The sequence below is a fragment of the Dendrobates tinctorius genome, unplaced genomic scaffold (genome assembly GCF_039654945.1).
Source record: "Dendrobates tinctorius isolate UK_male_01 unplaced genomic scaffold, ASM3965494v1 ptg000171l, whole genome shotgun sequence".
NCBI lineage: Eukaryota > Metazoa > Chordata > Amphibia > Anura > Dendrobatidae > Dendrobates > Dendrobates tinctorius.
Window position 1 is genome coordinate 21894596 of NW_027361838.1, and position 13831 is coordinate 21908426.

Below are 13831 nucleotides of genomic sequence, written 5' to 3' on the forward strand. Positions count from 1 at the left end.
GCATGGTGTACCTAATAAAGTGGCCAGTGAGTGTATATCTCTGTATATCTATCTATCTTTCTATCTCTATATCTATCTCTATATCTATCTATCTTTATCTATCTCTATATCTATCTTTATCTATCTATCTATCTATCTATTTATCTCTATCTATTATCTATATCTATCTCTATCTCTACATCTATCTCTACATCTATCTCTACATCTATCTCTATCTATTATGTCTATCTAGCTGTCTCTATTATCTATATCTACCTATCTCTATATCTTTCTATCTTACTCTATCTCTATATCTATCTGTTATCTCTATATTTATTATCTATCTTTATCTATCTATCTCTATCTATTATCTATATATATATCTCTATCTATTTATTGATCTCTGTATCTATCTCTCTCTATATCTATCTCTCTCTATCTACCGCTCTCTCTATCTCTATCTATCTTTATATCTATATCTATCTATCTCTATATCTATCTATTATCTCTATATCTACCTATCTATCTCTATATCTATCTCTATATCTATATCTGTTTCTCTCTATATCTATCTCTATATCTCTCTCTCTATAGCTATCTATATATTATCTCTATATCTATCTATCTATATATTATCTCTATATCTATCTATCTATCTCTATATCTATCTATCTCTATATCCATATCTATCTATCTCTATATCTATCTCTATATCTATCTATCTCTATATCTATCTTTCTATCCAACACTATATCTCTCTCTATATCTCATTATCTATCTATCTCTATCTCTCTCTCTCTTTATCTATCTATCTATCCATCTATCACTATATCTATTATATCTATCTATTATCTCTATTATCTATATCTATCTATCCATCTATCTATCTAGCTATCTCTATCTATCTCTATATCTCTCTCTATATCTATCTATCTTTCTAACTCTATATCTATCTATCTCTATAAATATCTCTATATCTAGCTATTATCTCTATATCTATCTCTATATCTATCTTTCTATATCTATCTGTCTCTATATCTATCTCTATATCTATCTATCTATCTATCTATCTATCTATCTATCTCTATATGTATCTCTATATCTATTTTTATTTATAGCCATCTATATATATTTATCTCTATATCTATATATGTCTATATTATTATTATTATTATTATTATTATATCTGTATATCTCTATCTATTATCTATCTCTATCTATATATCTATCTATCTCTATATCTTTCTATCTATAGCTATCTATCTCTATATCTATCTATCTATCTATCCATTATCTATTTTCTATTTATCTCTATATCTATCTACCTATCGATCTATCTATCTACCTATCTATCTATATTTCTTTCTATATCTATCTTTATATCTATCTCTATCTATCTCTATCTATCTCTATGAATCTTTCTATCTATATCTATCCATTATCTACTTTCTATCCATTATCTACTATCTATCTCTATATCTATCTATTTCTACATCTATCTTTCTATCTATATCTATCTAACTCTATATCTATATATCTATATAGCATTATTCCCTATGAGGGGGTGCATTATTCCCTATGAGGGGGCAGCATTATACCCTATGAGGGGGCAGCATTATACCCTATGAGGAGGCAGCATTATTCCCTATGACGGGGTGCATTATTCCCTATGAGGGGGGCAGTATTATACCCTATGAGGGGGTGCATTATTCCCTATGAGGGGGGCAGTATTATACCCTATGAGGGGGGCAGTATTATACCCTATGAGGGGGGCAGCATTATACCCTATGAGGGGGTGCATTATACCCTATGAGAGGGGCAGTATTATACCCTATGAGGGGGTGCATTATACCCTATGAGGGGGTGCATTATACCCTATGAGGGGGTGCATTATACCCTATGAGGGGGGCAGTATTATACCCTATGAGGGGGGCAGTATTATACCCTATGAGGGGGTGCATTATACCCTATGAGGGGGTGCATTATACCCTATGAGGGGGGCAGTATTATATTCTATGAGATGGCTGCATTATATTCTATGAGATGGCTGCATTATATTCTATGAGGGGTCTACATTATATTCTATGAGGGGGCTGCTTTATATTCTATGAGGGGGCTACCCCAACTCCTGCTACATAATTAAGACATGTACAACCTTATATTATACCCGGATATTAGCGTGTTTTACCGCATAATTGGTGGTCTGGTATTTAACTCTATGCAGCTACATAGTGGGCCCCAAGAATGATTTTCTCTGGTGGGCCCAAGGTGTTCCAGTCCGATGCTGTTCATCAGCCTGTCCTCAGCCATACGCACCCGATCAGGCTCATCATAAATATGTCCCAGGGCCTCAAAAAAATGCATCCACAGTCATACGCTCAGGGGCCATGGTAGGAAGGGAGAAAGCCCAAGCTTGGGGGGCTCCCCTTAACAGAGACATAATGACCCCCACTCTCTGACTTTCATCCCCAGAAGAGTGTGGTCTTAAGGAAAAAAAAAAGCTTACAGCCCTCCTTGAAAACTCTGAAGTCATTTGTATCTCCAGAAAAGGTATCTGGTAACTTCACTGGAGACTCAGGGGAAATTAATGTAACATCCCGATCCCCCAATGAAAAAACCCCCTGCACAGTGTCAGCGATCAGCTGCTGAGACTGAGCCAGGACTCTTTGTTCTCCAAAGAGTTTCTGAGACATCTGCGTCAGATGCTTAACCTGCTCAGAAAGAGTGTGCACAGGATCCATCACACACACAGGTGAATGGGAGCAGAGAAAAAAAAATGGTATGGGTCAGTTATAATGTCAGAGACACCGCACTGCACTTGCTCATAGAGCCAGTGCACGTGTCCTGAGTACAGAAGCAGTGCTAAAAGATACCTGTGGAGCAGGGCAGCAGAGGTGACCAGGCGTGCTTCAGGCTAATAGTGTCAGGGTCCAGTCAGCGCTGGAAGATAAAGAGGCATAGGACCTGCGGACACTGAAAATGAGTAAGCTTGCACGGGACCTATGGTCATGTGACAGCAAGGGGGCGGGGCTTAGCGTCCTGTATTCAGATAGGACAGGACACCATACAACAACTCAGAGTCAGGCAAAACAGAGGTCACAGCGGTACGGGCAAACGAGGTACAGGAGGGACAAACAGACGGGTAGTCAGACAGAGCCAAAGGTCATACACAAGAGGGCGGTGCGGTACCAAGGGGACAAGCAGACAGGAGTCAGGTCACAAGCAGAGAGTCATACACGAGAGGTAGCGCAGTACAAGAGGGTCAGGCAGAACTCGTAACAGGGACAGAACCAGATCACAACCGAACAAGCAAGCAAGATATCAGGCACAAGGCACACGTATACAAGAGGTCACTTAACTCAGCCGAGGGCAGGAGTATAACTGACACCGGACCCAGGTCCAGTGAGCACTAAATAGCCTCCTGCTGCCAGAGAGAGGCAGCACAATTAACCCATAGTATAACCAGGACGGGTCAAAGCGAAATCCCGTCCTGGATCATGACAAGAAATAGGGCAAATGTAAGGGACACACTTCAAATGCCTCTCTCCTAGATGTAACATCAATGTGCTCCGTTACCTTATTGCATTACGAACCTTCTCTCCTGTAATATTTTGATCATCTACAACACTATAGCATATAATAATTTGTTCATAAAATTCATAGAAATACATTTCTATTCATACAGGACTATTTCAGGACTATGGGGTTTCTCTTTTGCTTTCAATTCTCATTTATGACAGAGTCCGAGAACATAAATATATTTCTGATATCCGTGTATTAAAAAAAACAACACATTTTTGGCTTTGAAAAGGGAAATTTAATGCAGCATGCTGGGTTATCTTGATCTGAAAGGTTCCTGTTGCAACTAGCAAGGACTATCGATTCATTAAAGTGTGTAGAGCTGTGAACCCGGCTGACTTCTACATTGCTAAGAGCACAGAGATCAAACAAAATAATTTACATCCAGAACATAAAAGAGAACCTCTGCTATGATGGGGATCTCAATCTATTTCTAAAGAAACATTCGACCTAGATATAGTTAGTAATGTGCCGTACGGAGGAAAAACTTCATTACAAACAATTATGAAAAATCACGTGATTGTCTTCAGAAAACCAAGAAGACGTATTAAAGAAAGCGCATTCAAGACCACTTCTGTAGCAAGAGAGGTCTGCAAATGAGGTTAGGTTTGTTGTGCCTGGAATTGCCCCCTAATGCACACAGCGAAGTAAGGCTACAGGGATAGTGTGCACAGTGGCATCGTAGTATGAGGAATAATGCACAAAGTGATGGTAGAGTGCAAGAACAATGCTCTTGGCAAAGGTACAGACCAAGAAGTATGCAAGCAGTGAGGTCTTAGCACTGAAATAATGCACAGTCATGTCATGGCACGCAAGCCCTGATAATAATCTCTCCCTTTTACCAACATTGCAAATCTGTATTTAGTAACATCTTGAATGTGCTTATGTGAGTCTACAAGCCCTGGCAAAAATTATGGAATCACCGGCCTTGGAGGATGTTCATTCAGTTGTTTAATTTTCTAGAAAAAAAGCAGATCACAGACATGGCACAAAACTGAAGTCATTTCAAATGGCAACTTTCTGGCTTTAAGAAACGCTAAAAGAAATCAAGAACAAAAAATGGTGGTAGTCAGTAATGGTTACTTTTTTAAACCAAACATAGGGAAAAAATTATGGAATCACTCAATTTTGAGGAAAAAATTATGGAATCACCCTGTAAATTTTCATTCCCAAAACTAACACCTGCATCAAATTAGATCTGCTCGTTAGTCTGCATCTAAAAAGGAGTGAGCACACCTTGGAGAGCTGTTGCACCAAGTGGACTGACATGAATCATGGCTCCAACACGAGAGATTTCAATTGAAACAAAGGAGAGGATTATCAAACTCTTAAAAGAGGGTAAATCATCACGCAATGTTTCAAAAGATGTTGGTTGTTCACAGTCAGCTGTGTCTAAAATATTGACCAAATACAAACAACATGGGAAGGTTGTTAAAGGCAAACATACTGGTAGACCAAGGAAGACATCAAAGCGTCAAGACCGGAAGCTTTAGGCTGAGTGCAGACGTACTTTTTGGCCCTGCGGATTTTTCCGCGCAGAATGGAAGAAATCCGCAGGTCAAATGACCTGCATTTTTCCTGCGGATTTCTTCCATTTTTCATGCTGTTTTCATGCGGTTTTTGTGCGGTTTTCCATCGCGGTTTTCCCCCTGCGGATTTGGTGACAGGGGAGATGGAAAACAGCACAAAAGAAGTAACATGCTGCGGATTTTGTACCGCGGGAAAACCGCGCAGAAAAATCTGCAGCGTCTGCACAGCGGTTTTTTTATTACATTCATTTTAAGGCTACTGTACATCACAATGCGGATATGCAACGTTTTTGCGCGGTAAAATCCGCTGCGGAACCGCTGCAAATCTGCATCGTGTGCACACAGCCTAAAGCAATATGTCTCCAAAACAGGAAATGCACAACAAAACAAATGAGGAACGAATGGGAGGAAACTGGAGTCAACGTCTGTGACTGAACTGTAAGAAACAGCCTAAAAGAAATGGGATTTACATACAGAAAAGCTAAACGAAAGCCATCATTAACACCTAAACAGAAAAAAACAAGGTTACAATGGGATAAGGAAAAGCAATCGTGGTCTGTGGATGACTGGATGAAAGTCATATTCAGTGATGAATTGCGAATCTGCATTGGGCAAGGTGATGATGCTGGAACTTTTGTTCCAATGAGATTTATAAAGATGACTGCTTGAAGAGAACATGCAAATTTCCACAGTCATTGATGATCTGGGGCTGCATGTCAGGTAAAGGCACTGGGGAGATGGCTGTCATTACATCTTCAATAAATGCACAAGTTTATGTTGATATTTTGGATACTTTTCTTATCCCATCAATTGAAAGGATGTTTGGGGATGATGAAATCATTTTCAAGATGATAATGCATCCTGCCATAGAGCAAAAACTGGGAAAACATTCCTTGAAAAAAGATACATAAGGTCAATGTCATGGCCTGCAAATAGTCCTGATCTCAATCCAATTGAAAATTTTTGGTGGAAGTTGAAGAAAATGGTCCATGACAAGGCTCCAACCTGCAAAGCTGATCTGGCAACAGCAATCAGAGAAAGTTGGAGCCAGATTGATGAAGAGTACTGTTTGACACTCATTTAGTCCATGCCTCAGAGACTGTAAGCTGTTACAAAAGCCAGAAGTGGGGCAACAAAATACTAGCGATGTGTTGGAGTGTTTTTTTGTTGGTTTGTTCTTCATGATTCCATAATTTTTTCCTCAGAATTGAGTGATACCATAATTTTTCCCCTATGCTTGGTTTAAAAAAGTAACCATTACTGACTACCACATTTTTTGTTCTTGATTTCTTTTACTGTTTCTTAAAGCCAGAAAGTTGCCTTTTGAAATGACATTAGTATTGTGATCTGCTTTTTTTCTATAAAATTAAACAACTTAATGAACATCCTCCAAGGGCGGTGATTCCATAATTTTTTGCCAGGTGTTGTATATGAACCCATACTGTATTTTGGAGTGCCTCCATCTACAAACTGTATTTTGAAGTACCTCCAGGCTTTGGACGTATCCTTGAAGGAAAAAATTGGCCTGCTGCAATGTATACCTTCTTCTGGGAGAGAATTTGGTGCCCTGTAAAGACCCACATGATGACACCCTGTATGAGACAGTGTGCCCACAGACTAGCCAAATCCATGGACTCTTAGGCAAGACAGAAGTCTCCATAATATCATCCCACCAGAGAGGTATAAAATTAACAGACACTCAAGATAGTGAAAGAGTTGAAACAACCTCAGCGGACAGTGTTGAATTTAATTTATATTTAGTAATTAGAAAAACCAAGAAATATAATAATATGGAACCTTGGAAGGGCGCGCAACCTGCTATGCTACTCTTTATGTATAGCATGAGTGGTGTATAATCACCTTGAAGTCAGATCAGGACTGCGAGAGTCTGGAACGTGGCCAGTTTTCCTGAAGGCTGATTTTGTGGTTATGGCAGCCTTCCACATCATGGCAAGCCTGGGCCTTTCATTATCGCTCATTTGAAGCCACAAGCAAGTAGAGAACTAGACACCGCTGATCATTCCCCAGCCTAGCAATCTAAATATTTAGTCTCTATGAGTGCTTGTTGTTTTAATTCCTTCCAATGATTATTTTTGCCCGACCGATATGAATATAATTATTTTAGTAATGAAATGATAACAGCACAAAGGCAAACAGTGCACCTCACTTCATGCTATGTCTTATCATGTTCACATTACTCGAGGGGGAAGTTAAGAGTTTAAGGAAGCACGTATGTGTCTGAATATTCTTACTAAGATTAGTGTCCAGTTACTAAGTGTTGTCCCTGGGGAGCAGCAATTAGACTCAATAAACGGAGACTAGCGGTAGTGAAGGCTACTTTGTAACTGTGTGTTGGTGATATCTTAAAGGGAATCTGTCACCAGGTATGTGCTACCCCATCTGAGAGCAGCATGATGTAGGGGCAGAGAACCTGATTCCAATGATGTATCACTTATTGTGCTGCTTGCTGTAGTTTTGATAATTGACTGTTTTATCTGCTGCAGATGTACCAGTCCTCTATTATTATTATGCTTTGCTCACATAGCACCATCATATTCTGCTGCGCTTTACATACATCATCATTACTGTCCCCATTGGGGGTCACAATCTAAGTTCCCTATCAGTATGTCTTTGGAGAGTGGGACGAAACCAGAGAACCTGGAGGAAACCCACGCAAACACAGGGACAACATGCAAACTCCTCGCCCATGTTGTCCTTGGAGGGATTTGAACCCAAGACCTTTGGAGCAGTGCTAACCACTCAGCCATGCTGAGCTCTGTATAGTCCCACCCCACCACTGATTCCAACTTTCTTGGTACACTGTACGTAGGCAGAAAGCTGCCAGAATTTGTGGTGGGGACAAGTCTAAACAGAGCTGTCTCTTATTGCCGTTCTAACCCATTTGCTTGACATATTAAAATACTGTCCAAGCTTATAAGAACAAGATTGAATTAACTTTAATGTAGCTGAGCTAAAATGCCATACCCAAACTGCTGACAGGTGTGACACTGTTAAAAAAGAACCTGACCCCTGATACAAGATGTCTAATCCATGGGCAGCACGTGTCGGGCACTGGCTGTATGGTTTCAGCCATGTATGTTTGACGCTGAAACATTGCAAGGTTTCTGAGAAAAAGTTCAAAATCAGTCGGGTACCAAGCCGCATAAATAACTAGCCAGAAATACCGGTCCCTGGCAGCTTCTCTCTGCCCGCTGCCAATGACTGTCAGGTTACTTTCTATACGTGCAATGAGATACCTGTCACTCAAGGGGAGCAAGTGGGAAGAAACTGCCGGGACTGCCTTTCCTTGCTAAAGATGAGCGAACGAGAGAGAAAAATTTTGGTCGATTCCGACGAACCTGAGCTCTCATGGGTCCGTTCATCCCTATCTGTTACCTCTTTATATATTAGGCCCTTTATGAATAGTAAACGACAAGATGCAAAAACACACGGTATAGTTACTTCTCCCCTCCTTTGAAGTGCGAACCAAAGGGCCTAAAAAGATTATTTCCACAATAGCAAATTATATTATTCTCAAACCACAACTTGTTGATTGCTAGGATTCTTACCGCTAAGACTACCAATGATCTCAAGAACAAGGTTCTGGAACCCAGAGAATGGGCCTTTACACGCGCTTGCCGTGAATGAATGGGAGGTGCACAAGTTCGTCCTCAGCTCTATTCATTGTCAACGGGTATGCTGGAGAAAGTCAAGTTCAAAACTTTCTTTCCAGCAGTCCCATAGACAGCAGTCACATGCCCTGGTGATTGCAAGTTACCCCCAATCATATGGATAAGAGATAACTTGCTATGTGGGAATAAGCCTTTAACGGCGTGTTTCTTTTGGCTAATCATCTAGGGAGGATCCCTGGCTAATTAGTGGATCTTTTTCAATTAGTCAGCTGGGGAAAACATTTTTGTGATACAGCATGGGCAACTCTGTAGCACCCAAATTGGGGTTTTAGTGGGCACTACTACTCTGAAATGTTTGCTAAGGCACCTGACACTTTGTATATTACCTTTTATCTCAATTATGTCTGTGCTTCATGATAAAGTCTCCTAAAAACACAGAATGATCTGATCTGAATGATCAAAAAAATGTTTGCTGTATCTATACATGGAGCTGTTGCTGCTATAGGTTAGCCAAGAAAATAAGTGTGACAAGAGTTAAATTGACAATAGTTTAGTATTAGTATTTGAAATAAGGAGAAATGAAATCTACCTTGGCATTCTGCAGAGCTGGTTGATAGCTGGATGGTCTGTAATACATTCTATGAGTGATGTCTGTGTGAATATCTCCAAGGAACAGTTCCTCCACCAGATGGTCCAGGTTATGATGCAGGTACTGCTTTTCCACACGGATAAGCTGAAGTTCATGCATTGCAAAATTGAGAGCCTCCAAACATTTAATACTATTGTCTTCTCTCCACAAGTCATAGCTGACATCACTTTTCCACGGCTTATCGGCGGGTATGATCCCAGGACATGTCTGATTCACCAACCATGTGAGGTTCTCAGCTACGGTTTCACTGTGAGGTACTAGCTGCACATGATGAAGCTGGTAATCAGCCTCAGTCCCACCACGAACAATCCATGATGCTTGCCGAAGACGTATCTTTCCCCGAATAACCAGGGTGTAGGTGGGGTTTGTACAGTGGTTGCCTCCATAGTAGAACTGATATGCTTTGAAGGTATTATTGGTATAAAAATTGTAGGATCTTGTGACAAATTCAGGTCCTGACCGAACTTCACATCTGAAATGTTAAAATAATTTAGAATTAATAAAATATATATTAAATAACAAAAACTTGCTGCTATGTTGTTAATGCAAATTCCACCAAATTAATTTAGTTTAAATTTCTTTTAATCCAAAAAGTCATTGCATAGACAGCTTTGTAGGCTATATTAACCCCTTAGTGACAGAGCCAATTTGGTACTTAATGACCAAGCCAATCTTTATAATTCTGACCATGTCACTTTATGAGGTTATAGCTCTGGAATGCTTCAATGAATTCTACTGATTCTGAGAATTTTTTTTTGTGGCATATTGTACTTCATGCTAGTGGTAAAATTTATTCTATATGACTTGCGTTTATTTATGAAAAAAATGAAAGTTTGGCAAAAATTTTGGAAATTTAGCAATTATAAAACTTTTAATTTTTATGCCCTTAAATCAGAGAGTCCTGCTATACAAAATAGTTAATAAATACAATTTCCCACATGTCAATTTTACATCAGCATAATTTTGGAAACATAATTTTTTTTGTTAGGATGTTATAAGGGTTAAAAGTTGACCAGCGATTTCTCATTTTTCCAACAAAATTTACAAAACCATTTTTTTAGGGACCACCTCAAATTGAATTGAGTTTGGGGGTCAATACGACAGAAAATACCCAAAAGTGAGACCATTCTAAAAACTGCACGTCTCAAGGTGCTCATCTCCAGATCTCTTCATCAACAGAATGGACAACAATAGATTGATGACCTGTTTCCAACATGGCTGATCATCCCCCTGATTACAAATGGTCAACAGGGCATGACAGTATTCTGCTGAATAATACTTTCTGCAAGTTATGTGGATTAATTATAAATGTGAACTAACTACATCACCATATATAATACCCATGAATTAATTACATAACTAGAGATGAAAACCTATGGTCCCAGTTTAACGTTACCCCTCTGTAAATCACTCATAAGGCTACATCTTGAATATGGGACCAGTTTTGGGCTCCACATTCAAAAAATGCTATTGGAAAGCTATAGCAGGTGCAAAGGCGGACAACTAGGTTATTACATAGAATATTACATGGAATAGTTGGGTATGACCAGCTTAGCAAAAAGTAAACTTGGCACACAAAAATTGCTGAAGTGAAAATTTTAATATAATCCACGTGCTGAAGTAGGAAGTATACATACAAACATTTCGGTCAATCAGACCATCGGTGGCCACCGCGCAACACTGAAGCATGTGTAGGGAGGAGGACCCCCACAGAGTGTCCGGGCCGGACCCAAGGGGACCGCCATCAGAGTTCCTAAGGAAACAGTACCCGGGGAACAGAGGAGGAGAGTGGACTGTTGAGAGTGACAGGACAGCAAGGGGAGTGGCCCTCAGGAAAGAGGCACCGAGCTTACCGACAGGGGACTGTCTCTTCACCTCAATCCCGGGTTACGATCTGCCCCCGGTCATCCTCGGCCGCTACCGCTGAGCTCGAGCCCTCCGTGGCCTGTCCGCTCCCTCTTCCGGCTGCTGCCATCCCCCTTCAACCCGCGGTTGCGGCCTAACCGCTGCCACCCACGGACGCTGCCGTTACACGTCAGCCCGTGGTTGCGGCCTGTCTATCACCGCTCACAGCCGCCTTCATCCCGCGGCAGTCGGCAGTTGGGGCCTGTTCCTCGTCAACAGAGACACTCTGCACACAGCCCCAGGCTGTGCGCACGGCCAGTAAACCGCCACTCTTGGGCACTGTGACACAACCCTGCTTGGGGACAGGAGTCCCATTGAACTCGCTAACAAGCGCATCCCCGCTGTTACAACAGGGGGTTATGTTATGATTGAGTCACCGTAGGAGGCAAAAACAGAAATGCTAGCTAAGTCCAGAAAACCAGAGAGGTTGGCAGCTATCGGATTGCAGACCCCTGATCCTATCCACAACAACTAACAGTAGCCGTGGGGGATTCTTACGATGCCCTAGACCCCTCGATCACAGCCGGAGAATTAAATAGGCCTAAAGAAAGAAAGGGGAAATCTAAACTGCCCAAGAGCAGACCCCAAAGCAATAGGCAGCCCCCAACATATAATGACGGTGAAGCAAGATGAAAATACTAACACAGACAGAAAGATAGACTGAGCAAAGACGGGGCCCAAGCTAACTAGATAGGAAAGGACAGGAAGGCTGCTGTCTGCAATCCGTGAAAAACCCTATGAAAATAAGAGCCAACAGACTGACAGTGAAAAAGGCCCTGAAGACGCTAGGCTTCAAAAAAGCTATGTCAGTACTCAGGAATAGTCTGAAGACAGAGCAACCGGCAAAAGGAGATACAGCTCACCCCAGCAGGGAATGGCAGAATCCAGAAAAGCAAGGAAAACAAAAACAAAACACAAATGCTAACAGGCAAAGCAGAAAACTTGGCTTTAGAGGAGCAGGAATCAGACTGGTGACCTAGAAGTCCACAGAGAAATCACCCGCAGGGCAGAAGGGCGTCGGCAGCCTTATATCCAGTCCGTGACTCCACTCAGCCAGTCATCCTCATTAGGCTCAGGTGCCTGATAATCAGGCTCATTACCTTCCTTTACCAGAATAGGGAGTTCAGAAGGGGAAAATGAACTCACAACAGTACCTCCCCCTTGAGGAGGGGTCACTGAACCCTCAACCACGCCACCAGGGCGATCAGGGTGAGCCCGATGAAAGGCACGCACCAATCTTTTGGCATGAATATCAGAGGCAGAGACCCAGGAATTGTCCTCCTGACCATAACCCTTCCACTTAACCAAATACTGGAGTCTCCGTCTAGCCAGACGGGAATCCAGTATTTTCTCTACCTCATATTCCATGTTACCTTCAACCAATACAGGGTCTGGAGGTGCCACCCCAGGAACAACTGGTTCAACAAACCTCTTCAACAAGGACTTATGGAACACATTATGGATTTTAAATGTGACAGGAAGAGTCAAACGAAAAGAGACCGGATTAATAATCTCCAAAATCTTGTAAGGTCCAATAAATCTAGGCTTAAACTTAGGAGAAGCCACCTTCATAGCAATATTTTTTGATGATAACCACACCATATCACCAATCTTAAACTGGGGACCAATGGTCCTATGTCGATTGGAAAACCGCTGGGCCTTTTCCTGGGAGAGAGATAACTTATCCACCACTTGGTCCCAGATCTGGTGCATTCTCTCCACCACAGTGTCAACACCTGGGCAGGCAGAAGGCTCCACCTGCCCTGAAGAAAATCGAGGATGAAACCCAAAGTTACAAAAAAAAAGGTGACATCAAAGTGGCAGAACTAGCTCTATTATTTAAAGCAAATTCGGCCAAGGGCAAAAATGAAACCCAATCATCCTGATCAGCGGAAATAAAACATCTCAAATACGACTCCAAGGTCTGGTTTGTTCTCTGTCTGCCCATTGGTCTGAGGGTGAAAAGCAGAGGAGAAGGACAACTGAATTCCCAGCTTGGAACAGAAGGTCCTCCAAAATCTAGACACAAACTGAACTCCTCTGTCAGATACAATGTTCTCTGGAATCCTGTGTAAACGAACCACCTGTTGCAAAAACGGGCACCAACTCAGAGGAAGATGGCAACTTAGGGAGTGGTGCAAGATGAACCATCTTAGAGAACCTATCACAAATCACCCAAATAACAGTCATTCTTTGAGAGACCGGCATATTAGAGATGAAATCCATTGAAATATGGGTCCATGGCCTCCTGGGGACCGGCAAAGGCATCAACAACCCACTAGAGCGAGAACAAGATTTAGACAGGGAGCAAGTCCCACAGGACAGCACAAAATTCCTGACATCATGAGACAAGGTGGGCCACCAAAAAGAGCGACTCACCAGATATCTAGTACCAAAAATACTTGGATGACCAGCCAATGCAGAGCAATGAACTTCAGACATCACTCTCTTCTTCCACTGGTCAGGAACATACAACTTTCCACTGGGACAACGCTCAGGTTTGTCCTCCTGGAACTCTTGCAGAGCAAGTCTCAAATCGGGCGAGATGGCAGAAAGAA

At 41.5% G+C, this 13831-nt stretch overlaps 1 protein-coding gene across 1 annotated transcript in view; it reads right to left on the reverse strand.

Annotated features, from left to right (window-relative positions):
• Positions 1–13831, reverse strand: part of APCDD1 (APC down-regulated 1) — a 179028-nt gene that overhangs the window by 44027 nt on the left and 121170 nt on the right. Inside the window, exon 3 of the mRNA XM_073550974.1 lies at positions 9309–9840. Within this exon, the coding sequence (XP_073407075.1) occupies positions 9309–9840 (532 nt within the window). The remainder of the gene's footprint in view (positions 1–9308; positions 9841–13831) is intronic.